This window comes from Lepus europaeus, chromosome 9 (assembly GCF_033115175.1).
Source record: "Lepus europaeus isolate LE1 chromosome 9, mLepTim1.pri, whole genome shotgun sequence".
Classification (NCBI taxonomy): Eukaryota; Metazoa; Chordata; class Mammalia; order Lagomorpha; family Leporidae; genus Lepus; species Lepus europaeus.
The window spans coordinates 3,742,206-3,754,761 of record NC_084835.1 but is presented as its reverse complement, the minus strand read 5'-3'; the positions used below and the strand labels follow the sequence as shown (position 1 = coordinate 3,754,761).

General features: G+C 49.3%; 1 protein-coding gene across 2 annotated transcripts in view; it reads right to left on the bottom strand.

Annotated features, from left to right (window-relative positions):
- Nucleotides 1-3,343: 3,343 nt before the first annotated feature.
- Nucleotides 3,344-12,556, bottom strand: part of ARL8B (ADP ribosylation factor like GTPase 8B) — a 50,783-nt gene continuing 41,570 nt past the window's right edge. The window contains exons 3-7 of one of the 2 annotated variants that reach the window (XM_062200354.1): nucleotides 10,660-10,733; nucleotides 10,179-10,272; nucleotides 7,807-7,874; nucleotides 7,452-7,522; nucleotides 3,344-5,426 (exon numbers count right to left, since the gene is read on the bottom strand). In XM_062200354.1, coding sequence (XP_062056338.1) covers nucleotides 5,377-5,426; nucleotides 7,452-7,522; nucleotides 7,807-7,874; nucleotides 10,179-10,272; nucleotides 10,660-10,733 — 357 coding nt within the window. In that variant the 3' untranslated portion in view covers nucleotides 3,344-5,376. The remainder of the gene's footprint in view (nucleotides 5,427-7,451; nucleotides 7,523-7,806; nucleotides 7,875-10,178; nucleotides 10,273-10,659; nucleotides 10,734-12,556) is intronic. The other variant, XM_062200355.1, reaches the window with a different exon arrangement.

The window sequence follows — 12,556 nt, the reverse complement described above, 5'->3', positions numbered from 1 at the left end:
GGGCTTGGCCCCGTGCACTACGCCTAGGATGCGGTGGGAGGGGCCCGGGGTCTGCGGACTTGGCCCCCTGCACCTGCTCCTAGGATGCTGAGAACAAGGCAAACCTCAACTCCGAGCCTGTGACATTCACGTTCCATAGGTGTGCTGACCTTTGCTGCACTTGGAATGCCTATCAGGTCTGCCTCCCTCTGTGGAGACGGCGCACCTGTTCCCTAGGAGCTTGGGAAGCCAGCAGATGGGAGCCCCAGGAATACGAGGGGTCCCTGCCACGCGGTCCTCCTGTCGCATTTCCCTGACGTTTGATAACACACAGTAGCTGGCTTCAGTGAGAGCCTGTGTGTTGGCTGAGCGTTGCTCTTGCCCAAAACTGCGCAAAAGGCAGGCCCAAGCGGAGAAGAGGGAACAGCTTGAGCAAGGTCTTCCGACTGGTGTCCCCTCCGTGAAGGGTGCGCGGACCCTGCTGGAAGCCCAGCCCCAGCCTGGACTTCCAGCTCCTGTCTCCCCAGGCCTTGTGAACTGGATGTATTGATTTGCACGTGTGCAATTGCTTTCTCAGATTTGATCTTGCATCACGTGGGTGGAGCTCCTGTCCTCCATTAGGGAACAGCTCTAATAAAATCTAATAACTAGAGAACCACAGCAGCTGCCTGGGGGGAAATGGCCTTGTCATGGGGAACGCCAGAGATGACAGCTAAGACCCGGGGTTGGAGTGCGACAGGCAGGTGTTCTGATCACAGTGCTGGCCTCGAAGGTTTGGTGGCAAGTTTCTTCATCCGTCAGTGATGAAAACAGCACTTGGCACAGCTGTGAGAATTAAAGCACTCAACGGACATGTGACATACAACAGTCAACACACAGCGAGCCCTGCTACCAGCACGGCCCAGCCCTGGCCCTTTCAGAGGGGCTAGTCACAGCCCCGGGCGTGTACACACCCGAGATCTGCTGAATGAACTGGAAAGCTAAGCTTCTCCTCTGTGCAGGGAACTGTTTGAGACGGAGGCCATGCCTGGGAAAACCAAGCACAAGGCAGCACTGAGCGGGAGACGCCACCTCCAAGAACAGCGGGGCGAGCCTGGAGTTGTTTGCCACGACCTGTGGCAGCACAGCACATCAGGCCGTAACACCTGTGGAAGGAGACGTGGCCAACACGACATACTAGTCATGTTCAAGTCCCAGCTGCTCCACTTCTGATCCAAGCTCCCTGCTAACGGGCCCAGGAAAGCAGCAGAGGGTGGCCCAGCTTGGACCCTTGCACCCACATGGGACACCTGGATGAAGCTCCCGGCTCCTGGCTGTTGCTATTTGAGGAGGGAGCCAAGCCCATGGAAACACTGTCTTCCTCCTCTCTGTAACTCTGCCTTTCAAATAAACAATTTAAAAAAAAAAAAAAAGCCTTGAAATTGGTGACTGACAGCATGTCATTCAAATAAAACCCAACTGTTTCATCCTGTAAAACTTCTGTGATCCCCACTCCTTCAGTGTGTCCAAGTTACATTTTGTTACATTTCTAGTTTTGGATTATTTTCAAGTGGAAGGAACATACACTAACATCTTCACAAGTGGGTACTTTCTAAAAAAAAAAAAATGTATGGGGTGGCGTTGTGGCACAGCAGTTAAGCCGCCACCTGCAATGCCTACATCCCACGTGCACACCAGCTGGAACAGCCGGCTGTCCCCTGCGAAAGCAGCAGCAGATGGCCCCTGCTATCCACGTGGAGAGACCCAGATGGCGTTCCAGGGTCCTCACTTGGGCCTAGCCCAGCCCTGACTGCTGCAGCTATTTGGGGAGTGAACCAGCAGATGGATGATTTTTGTCTCCCTCTATCACTCTTTCAAATAAATATTTTTAATTTGCTTAAAAGACAGAGTGCTGAGGGGTAAAATCTTGTATCCACTGGTTCACTCCCCAAATGGTCCCAGCCACCAGGACTGAGCCAGGCCGAGGCCAGGAGCCTGTAACTGCATCGAGGTCTCCCATGTGGGCGTTCCCACTGCTCTCTCTGGGTGCTGGAACTGCAGTGGGGGCTGAGGGAGACGTGATGTTAGAAATCCCTTTAGACAGACAGGAAAACCAAGGAGCCACAGAGGTTCAAGCAACTCACCCTTCAGCTGAACCCATTCTCCCAGACACTCCTCAGGGCACCACGCTGACGATTCGGTCCCTACATCCCTTTCTTGGGGCTACGGTAGCTCCCCCCAGCTCCTGATTTCTGCTGTGAATCTGCATTATCAAACGACCAGCTGTCTTGGGATTTTAAAACAGACTGGGATTATGGAAGATGGGGCTCGTTAACGAACAGAGTAATCAAGACGAACAAACTTCCTCTGCAGTGCAGCAGTGCCAGCGACCTGCTGTGCTTCCCTGAGAATGCCCAAGAGACAGGAAGGACAAGGGGCCCGGCTCTATTAATAGCTGGATTTTGAACAAACTGTGGAGGGTTTCTGCCCACCAGCAGGAAACACCTGCAGTGGGCCCAGCCACTTGGTGCAGCAAACTTCCGGGGGATCTGTGAGACTTCCTGAGTCCCTCCACCAGCACACATGGTGCTGACACTGGGACCTGCGCCTTTACCATGCACCACGGGGTGGTTTCTCCACGATGGCGTCACATCGGAGCACAGCATCTGGCTGGCTGGCTGATAGAGTACAGTGTCTGCTATGTTAACATGCCCTCTCCAGTCCCAACCCACCAGACCTGGTGAGCGCTGGAAAGACCAAATCCCAGGGGAAAAGACAAGCCTGTTAGCTCCTCAGTCAAAACACAGCACACACTGGAGCAGCCACGGCCCATTGCACCCATGGACTCCGTGAAGACGCAAACTTAAGAAATGAGCTGCATGTCAAGTTCAGTGCCCTCCGCCACTCCTGCTCTGGTGGCAGAGTGGTGTGGACTAAATGGCTGCACCCACAATCCGACGGTGGGATCCCAGCGACAGCAGAAGCGCTGACTCACACATCCCATCAGTGGGAAGAGTGCAGAATGTACAGACACAGAAACCCAAAGGAGCTTTTCTGAGTAAAACATGTAAAATCACTTCTCAGATAGCCGTGAGGAGGTACAAAAACAACTTATGGTGCAGAAAATAACACATTAACCAAAAATGAGCCAAATGCCGGATTCTAAAAATGCGTGTTTGTGGAACACGGATGTACTCAGATCTTCATTCTGAAGTCAGTAGAAATGCATGCCTGTGAGTTCAGTTCATTCGACTGTACTTGGATTTTTAAAATGGGATTATAACCCATATCCCTGGCTCCTACTGGAGCACAACCTTGGCCGTGTCCCAAGCCCACCAGGAACGCCCCCTCCACCGCCACCACACATCACAACACCAGCACTATGGATATTGTAAAAGTTTATTTCTATTTTAGCCAGCTCACAGACCCAGTTCTCTGAGGACTGAGCCAATTTCGTTTTAGCGCAGTCTCTGTACCCTCCTCCTCGTAATGTTCCTTCCATCTCCACACCTTCCATTGGGATGGACATTTTAAGTTCAAATTGCCAATACAACCCTCAAAATGCAAGTTTATTGAATAAAGCTGAGAAGAGCAGTGATCAGACAAAAAACGCATCCACCTAAATAAAAAATGTACGTATTTACAAAGTTCGGTAACTGTTTTCACATGCAGAGGTTATGCACAGGAAAAGGTTGGTAGTATTCTTGAGAGATCTTGAAATACTAAAAGCGGTGAACAGACACAAACACATCAAGGTTCAGCTCTAGGCCAACTAACAAACCTATGCAGTCCCTACAGAGTCGCACCTTCCAGCTCCGGCTCCTCCTTGCAGGCACAAGCACGTTGCTGTACCCTGTGCAGTGGTGCCCAGCTGCAGCGCCACATCTGGACGCCCCGTCACACACAGGACCGTCCTCCCATCGGGGAGGTGCACTTCTGAGAAGGAGAACGTGAAAAGCCCCAGTTCTGCTCGTTAAAAATGTGAACGGAGAAAAACAAGTAGTGTTTGTGCAACACGGTGCGGTACTTTCACAGAGTGTGTTTAAGGCCATGGCAGTCTATAGATTAAACTGGATTCCTTAAAGAGCCTGCTGTTGACTACACTGAGTGCTCAACACATGAGGAGACGCACAGTCTACAAAGTGCTGTTTAACACAAGGAACAAAATCACACAGTGCGAGGCAACGTGGAAGCAGGTGTCCTGCTGGCTTTCCTACTACAGCGGTCTACTGTGACAACCCTGCACAGATGAACCAGTGTCAGAAGTCCCTTTATGGACGTGAAGACCACCAACTACAAACCAGTTTCCATCCACCTCTGTGCCACAGAGCCAGCAGGTGCCAGCCGCAGGTCCTGGCTCTCTGTGCAATTCTTAAACAACCTGTGGACGCCACGCATGATTACACAGGTAAAGCAGGCAGGGCTAGAGTTGTCACAATAGTCAAGACGTCTGACGGCATCAGACACCAGAGTGCCAAACCTCACGTCAGTAAGAGAATGAGAACCTGCGTGTAAGTGTCGTTTGTGCTGAGTCGACGCCACGCCCGGATATACAAAGTGAGACGTTCCAGCGTCATGCGGCGGCCATGACAGCATGACCGCAGACAGAACAAACAGGTGTTGGAACAAAGTCTGGCGTTCGAACAGGTTTTATTATATTGGCTGGAATGCTCTAAATTCATGAAAGCTTTTGAGAAAATCTTCAATTCCCAACCCCTTTAGAAGGTGTGTGAGACCAGGGACAGCTACGAATCAGCATGCTCTAGCTCCGCCCCGTCCACAGCAGAGGGGTCTCAGAAAGCACAGTGTCGTGAGAACCCCTCAGGCAGCGGCAGCAGCAGCGCTGACCTGCGGCCTCGGCCTGCTCTGCGGACGGTGTCTCGGCTCCTAAGGTGTGGTCACGCCCTTCACATGCATCAGGAGGGAAGCGAGGCACCGTGTTTGTGTCCCCGTGAGTCAGGCTGGAAGGATTCCTAAACACTGTGTGGCACTAGAAGCCGCATGCTGTACCAAGTCAGGCTCCTGGTAAGCTACCAGATTCTATAGTAAAATATTACAGTCATTAACTGATAACCAATATAAAAATCTGGCCCAGAAAGGCCAGAATAGAAATACGCAATTTCCTTGATTTAAGATGGTCAAAAGTGTGGGTCTGGTTTTGTTTTAAAAAAGAAAAGAAAGAGCTCCACACATTGTTTAAGCATGTGTAAGAAGCCTTGGTGTGCTGACTTCATCGCGACAACTCTAGCTGATTCTGGACGAGGGCTAGGGAGACACATCTGCAGTGCACATGAGAACGTAACTCTGGAAAAGGCGATCTCTCAGGTTTAGGAAGGGCCACGTTCTGGGAAGTACGTCAGAGGAAGGACAGTAATCTAGGGCTACAGCCAAGAAGGACGGAAGACTTCCGGAGGTGCTTCAGCTTCTTCTCGATTTTGAATGTTGAATAAGCCACTGAAGTGTGATATCTAGAGACACAGGGCAAAAGGGGAACGTATTACAACACCGTAAGACACAGTCAGGACTCACACAATGCCGCTAACTCCAGGCACAGCTGGGCCTGCCCCGTGCTACTGCACACCACCACCTGAGTGTCAAGAGGAGAACATGGGGGCCGGCGCCGTGGCTCACTTGGTTAATTCTCCGCCTGTGGTGCTGGCATCCCATGTGGGCACTGGGTTCTAGTTCCAGTTGCTCCTCTTCCAGTCCAGCTCTCTGCTGTGGCCTGGGAAGGCAGTGGAGGATGGCCCAAGTGCTTGGACCCCTGCACCCACATGGGAGACCAGGAGGAAGCACCTGGCTCCTGGCTTCGGATCGGCACAGTGCCGGCCGTGGCGGTCATTAGAGGAGTAAACCACGGAAGGAAGGCCTTTCTCTCTCTCACTGTCTATAACTCTGTCAAATAAATAAATTTTTTTAAAAAGTAGGAGAACACGAGGAATCGGCAGACTGAGAGTCTTCTGACAAACACGCGTGCAGCACGGCACATCATGCATTCCACTGTGGACAACATCAGGGACTCCTTATGACGGAAAAGGCCTAAGTCGTCATCCGGGTTTCTGGGTCACAGGCAGCAGCAATCTTTGCAGATCATGTCCCCAGAACTCCATCTACTCTGTGTGTGATTTGAGGGCACTTTCCTATGGAAATGAAGGTATTCTTGTACCTCAGGCAGCCGAAGGCACAGCATACTTCTTGTGCACCAGAATACTTCCTGGACTAACATACTGAAGTCTTAAATTTGCCCCCAAAGCACGTGCCTCAGTCTGAACGAGGACAACATCCTGACTTTGCACAGAAAGTCTAACCCACTGCACTTGGAACTTATTACCTACTCCAGATAAACAGGCATTCTATTTACAAACTACCAGTTTGAATCCAGAGTGGGTCACAAGTCCTTGACTTGGTAACACTTTCACTCAACCAAGTGTGAGGGTCAGCCTCCAACACAGAAGCTCCCACCAGCTCTCCCACACTGCCTGCAGAAACGAGCCCGAGCGACTTTCTCAGCTGGCTACTCTCCCTCTATTCAGAGAACGGCAGAGAAGGCATAAGGAATACTGGACGGGTCAGCACAGTGGCACACTGTGCTAACAGCTGTGGCCCGTGGGGGGCCTCTCTACCTGATACCACCAAGGTCACACAGGCAAGTTCTCGGCTATGGTGTCATTACGACTACCAGAGATTCTCCTTGAGAAGCACTGGTATGGAAAGCAGTGCTCTCGTGGGGTCCTGTATTAAAGTTTAACAAGTGTTTCCACTGAACACTGAAAACGAGCTTCTAACAGAATACTGTACTACACTGAGTAGTGCCCCTAAAAATTCACATCCATCCAGACCCTCCAAAGGACTTCACTTGGAAACTGCATCTCTGTGGTCATCCCAGGAAGAGAGTCCATAGACACACATGGGGAGAATGCCACGTGAGGCCGGATGGGAGGCAGCGATGGCAGCATGGTCTCTAGAGGGTGCTGGAAACCACCCAGGCTGCAGCGAGGCAAGGCAGGCCCCTCTGCCACCTGCCCACACAGACTGGCAGCCCCTCGAGCCAGGAAAATCGGTTTCTGCTGCTTTAAGTCACTGAGCTCAGGTTACTTTCTTGTTGCAGTTCTAAGAAATTAGCACAATTCACAGGCTTATGCTTCCCATGAAGTGCTCACATACTATCCTAACGACTCGGGGGCTCCATGAACGGCAGCAGTGCCTCAAGACCATCTCATGTCAAGTCTGACTTCAAAAACATTATTTTCTATTTTAAAGCACAACTGGCTAATAGTTCTTCAAAAATCAATATAATACATTTAGTACTACATCACGCGTAAGCTAACCACTTCACAGCTTTTACGTATTTAAAAAGAAGATTCAGGATTCTTCATCTGTTGTCAAAGGTAGAATGCCAGCACTTCTTTCATCGGGCCAAATCCACAGTGCCCTACAAAGGACAGAAATGACGATAACAAGCAGCAGAGAGCATCGGCAGCCCCTCCCCTTACCTATGTTATCCTTTTCTTTGCAAGAAATTGAATAGCAGCAGATTTCTCTATCCTGAATAGCAGACAGATTCCTGCGAGAAGCAGAACTGAGAGTAAGTCTGTGCGTACAACAGCTGTCACACATAGCACTTCCACTTAATTCTACTCATTTCTTTTATTGTAAGCCAAAGAAATTATTTCACTACTACTGAAATTTTAGGGATTCACCTCTCTGGTAGACCGCGTCGATCCACCTCAAACCATGGCTCTGGTCACAACTGAATAATGTTAACCATGCTCAATCAGCAAAGCAGCAGGCGAGAGTGTACCATACTGTACGCAGTTTCCAAACTGCACCTTCATTCTCAAGACTTACATTTTTTCAATTAGCTGTTTCTCATCCAAGGCATTGGGAAGATCTCTCTTGTTTCCAAGTACTAGCACCTTTAAAAAGGAAAAAAGTACCAGGAATAAGCTCTTATGCAAGAAATGTCACATAGGTATACCATCTTGACGCTGACGACATTAGCCTCCAGATGTTCACACACGCCATAATACTAAGGCATGTCTGTGTACCTGGTGGCCTATTTCATTCATTTAATTATTCCTGCTGGCATTCACTTAACTCCTACCAGGCAGACACCCCTAACTGAGAATGTAGCTGACAACTCCTATGTCAAACCAGCCAAGTCTATGTTATACATGTCATTTCTTAATAAATCGCTGCCAAATGCAAACAGGATCTTAAGTAACCAGGGCAGGGGTGGAAGAAGCACTTTTCACGACAGCCACTAATCATGTTAGCAGCTAAGTTCTTCACATTCGAGGCCCATCCCACAGAGCATCACTTGCTGGCAGGCTGCTAGGTGGATGGCTGAGGGCCTTGGGCTGACTGTGCCCCAGGAGCCACAGCCAAGAGAATAAAAGCTGCCAAGGACCCTGCCGTCACAATACCAGCTTTCCCAGGCACAACAACAGAGTCGGAATCTGCAGCTCTGACCCACCCTAGCTAACCAAGTATACACCCCTTTCCTGCCCCAACTCCAGACACTGTGACCAGTGCCACTCATGTCCTTAGACTGTCATCCCCATTTCATACAGAGGGCAGAGGCACAGGCAGCCAGGGGTGCTGGGAGCTCTGATGGGAGTGAGCTGGGAAGCCAGGAAGCAAACCTGAACACTCTGGGTCGGCTCATCTTCCCTACCTGGCCACCACCTGGCTAAGTCTCTAATCATACATCACAGACATCTGGGATCAGCTGCCGGTTTTGTGGCTGCCTGCAATCTCCTAGCTCCTTCCTCTTAATAAAACAACTTGCTTTCATTGATGAGATCATTCCTGTCCCAGCTTTCCTTTCCACTAGATCACACACTCTATACTTGGAAAGCAGGGACAGAGGACCCCTGGTGACACTGCAGGAGCAGCCTGCACAAGCGCTCCCATCAAAGCCACTGTGCCCGCGGCCCGGGGCGGTCGTGGAGGGTGGTGCGTGCTTGCATCTGGTGCTGGTGGCCTCTGAGCTCCTCCTGTGCCAGCCGGCTTCCTAAGCCGGGGACGTGCAGCCTGCCCAGAAACTCAGTGTCCTTTCAATGAATTCCTTTTTACTTAAACAGCTCTCCATGGTTTGCAACTGAGAAAAAACAACTGAATTCATAGAGAAAACCAAAGAATAAGCTTTCAGGTCAGATGGACAGGACTTAAACCCTGTTGAGGCTTGCCAATGGCTACCAGGCCACTATCAAGAAGGAACACTACCAGACTGGACATGCTGTGACGAGTCACTGAGACCACACAGCTCCAGGCACTGACTTTAATGCCCACTCCTCTGCCAGTGTTCCTGAGCTCAACAGCTCAACTTCCTTCCTTCCAACTGCAAGAGGCAGGAACTAGGAACTCTCACACACACACAATCCATCAACAAGCCCAGTGGTCTATGTTCCAAGATTCCTCTGGAATCCATCTGTCTCTCCCCACCCTGTCTACTCTACCATCCTAACTCAAAGCACCATCATCTGCCAGGAGAAACGAAACAGCCTCCTCCCTCCACCCTCGTCATCCCTCCAGCTAGCTCAGTGCGTCCATGACATGTAATCAGAGCACTCTTCCCAACAGCAAGTCCTGCCCACGGAGGCCACTCCAGTGACATGGCTGCCCAAGGCACGCCAACTCACCGCAGCTCCCCCGGCTCTCAGCTCGAGAGACCCTCCTCCAGGGTCTGTACCCACAGCTCTCCGCTTCCGCAGTTCACAGCTTTGGGTCTCAGTTCCTGCCTCCCCTCATCAGGGACACCTTCCCCCTTCTCCCACCAGGTCAGATCTCCCCACTAATGTACCCGTGGTCCTTTGTCCTACCCACTGTTCCTCACCACCACGCCGGGCCGAGCAGTGCTCCTACTGCACGTACTTCAGAATGGGCAGATACTCATAACATCTACAATGTACTGTAGACACTCAGTACTTAAAAATGATTCTTTACCAACCTCAAACATAATTTTTTAAAGAAATCTTTCACTTAATGAGTACAAATTTCAAAAGTACGTCTTTAGGAATACAGTGATTGTTCCCACCATACCTGCCATCCCATCCCCACTCCCTCTCCCATTCCCAGTTCCATTCTCCATTAAGATTTGTTTTCAATCAACTTTATACACAGAAGACCAACTCTATATTAAGTAAAGATTTCAATGACTTGCACACACACACACACACAATATAAAAACACAGAATGAGCAGCACCCCGATACTTACTGGGATTCCTTGTAACTGTGGTTTGTCTAGAAGATTGTGTAGCTCATTTCGGGAGGCTTCTATCTTCTCACGATCTGCAGCATCTATCATATAACTTTAAAAAAAAAAAAAAAAAAGAGGTGATCTCAATGTGCCTTCTCCACGTGCTTTGATGAGTCCCAGGGTTACAGACTCAATTTTCTTGAGATTGATGCACCTGACACTGTTCACCAAAGGCAAGTCCTACATGAAGAAACCTCGGCACTCACACACTTATCTAGACTGTCCCGAGCGGCCACTATGTGGCAGGAAAACATTTATACCCCAAACAAAAAACAAAACTCATTCTATGATTAATTCTTTAAATCACAAGTAAATGGAACTGCTCAAGAAATTAGCTAACAAAGATCTGCATTGCCTAAGAAAAATTGAGTCTCTGAAAGTATTGAAAACAACTTTCTTCTCTGAAGCCTAAATTGACTTTTAGAAAAACAAAGCTTACACAATAGCGTTGACTCCCCTGCAGTATCGTTCCCACATGCTCCGGAAGCGGGGCTGTCCTCCTATGTCCCAGATCTTTAAATCAAGACAAGACAATTCTTAACACAGGTATTAACATACTTCACTGGAGGGAGAAGCAGCGGAAGAGGGAAAGAGAAGGGAGACACACTCACTCGCACACACCAGAGCCAGCATTCTCCTTAGGGGCATGAGCTCAAGCAAGCTGAGTCTGGGAAGTCCTGGCGCCGCTATGAAACCTAAATCCTGCTTTTGACATTCACACCTGATCTAGAGCTCTACTTGAGCAAAGATTTGGTTCATGTGCAAAATTTTCTTTGTCAGTTAACCAATATATTTGTAATGTCAAAAGTACATGTTTTTAAGATTATACCTTGGGCTGGCACTGTGGCATAGCAGGTAAAGCTGCAACCTGCAGTGCCAGTATCCCATATGGGCACCGGTTCAAGTCCCGGCTGCTCCACTTTCAATCCAGCTCTCTGCTAATGGCCTGAGAAAGCAGTGAAAGATGGCCCAAGTTGGCCCAAGTCCTAGGACCCCTGCACCCATATGGGAGACCTGGAAAAAACTCCTGGCTCCTGGCTTCAGATCGGATCAGCTCTGGCCATTGTAGCCATTTGGGGAGTGAACCAGCAGATCAAAGACCTCTCTCTCTGTGTCTACCTCTGGCTCTCTATAAACTCTGCCTTTCAAATAAAATAAATAGTGGGACAGTGCTATGGCACAGCAGGTTAAAAACCTGGCCTGAAGCACTGGCATCCCATATGGGCTCTGGTTCAAGTCCCAGCTGCTCCATTTCCAATCCAGCTCTCTGCTATTCCCTGGGAAAGCAGTAGATGGCCCAGGTCCTTGGGCCCCTGCACCCACATGGGAGACCTGGAGGAAGCTCCTGGCTCCTGGCTTCAGATCGGCACAATCCGGCCGTTGCAGCCAACTGGGGAGTGAACCAGCGGATGGAAGACATCCTCCCTCCCTCCCTCCCTCCCTCCCTCCCTCTCTCTCTCTCTCTCCACCTCTCTTTGTAACTCTTTCAAATAAATAAATAAATCTTTAAAAAAAAAAAAAAAAGATTACACTTATAAAACCTACCTATAGAACCATGCACCACCCAAATCTGAATACCAAGAAAGAAAACAGTTGGAAATCTGTTACTATCTAACTGTGTGATTCAGTAGACATCAGTGTCCAATCTTTTTAAATTGTCCTGTAAACAAAATAGCCAACATCCCAACACAGGTGTTTTTCTTGCATAAAATTCTTTACTCTATGTGTAAGCCACTATCTGTAAGAGCTCTGTTGGGGCTGATGTTGTGATGCAGTGGGTGAATTTTAATACTGGGCACCAGCTCATGCCCTAGCCTCTATCATCCCTGTGGGAGACCTGGAAGAATCTTCTGGCTCCTAGCATCAGCCTGGCCCAGCCATGGCTGTTGCAGCCATGTAGAGAGGTAGGCCAGCAGAAGGAGGAGCTCTGGCTCTCTCTCTATATATAATTCTGTCTTTCTAATAAACAAATAAATCTTTAAGAACTGGGGGGAGAATTTTATTGCTCTGTCTACTGTTTAAGTACTATGTTTGGACACTTTGGCTACACACGTCTTTAGTCTTGGCACTCATCTTTAAGAGGGGTTCAACCCAGCTATGACACATGTGTTGTGCATGAAGGGATACATACCACTCAAGGGTGTCATTACAAAGAGTTCAGGAACAGATTCCGTGACAAGGTATGCCAAAATGGCCATAAAGGTCCAGGCCAAAGAAATAAACCCTCACCAACTCCTGAACAAAAAAGTCAAAACAAGCAAACAAAAAAGCTAAAATATCACCCCCAATAAAGAGTCCAACAGTCCATGATTTAAACCTGCTGAACTCATCTTCCA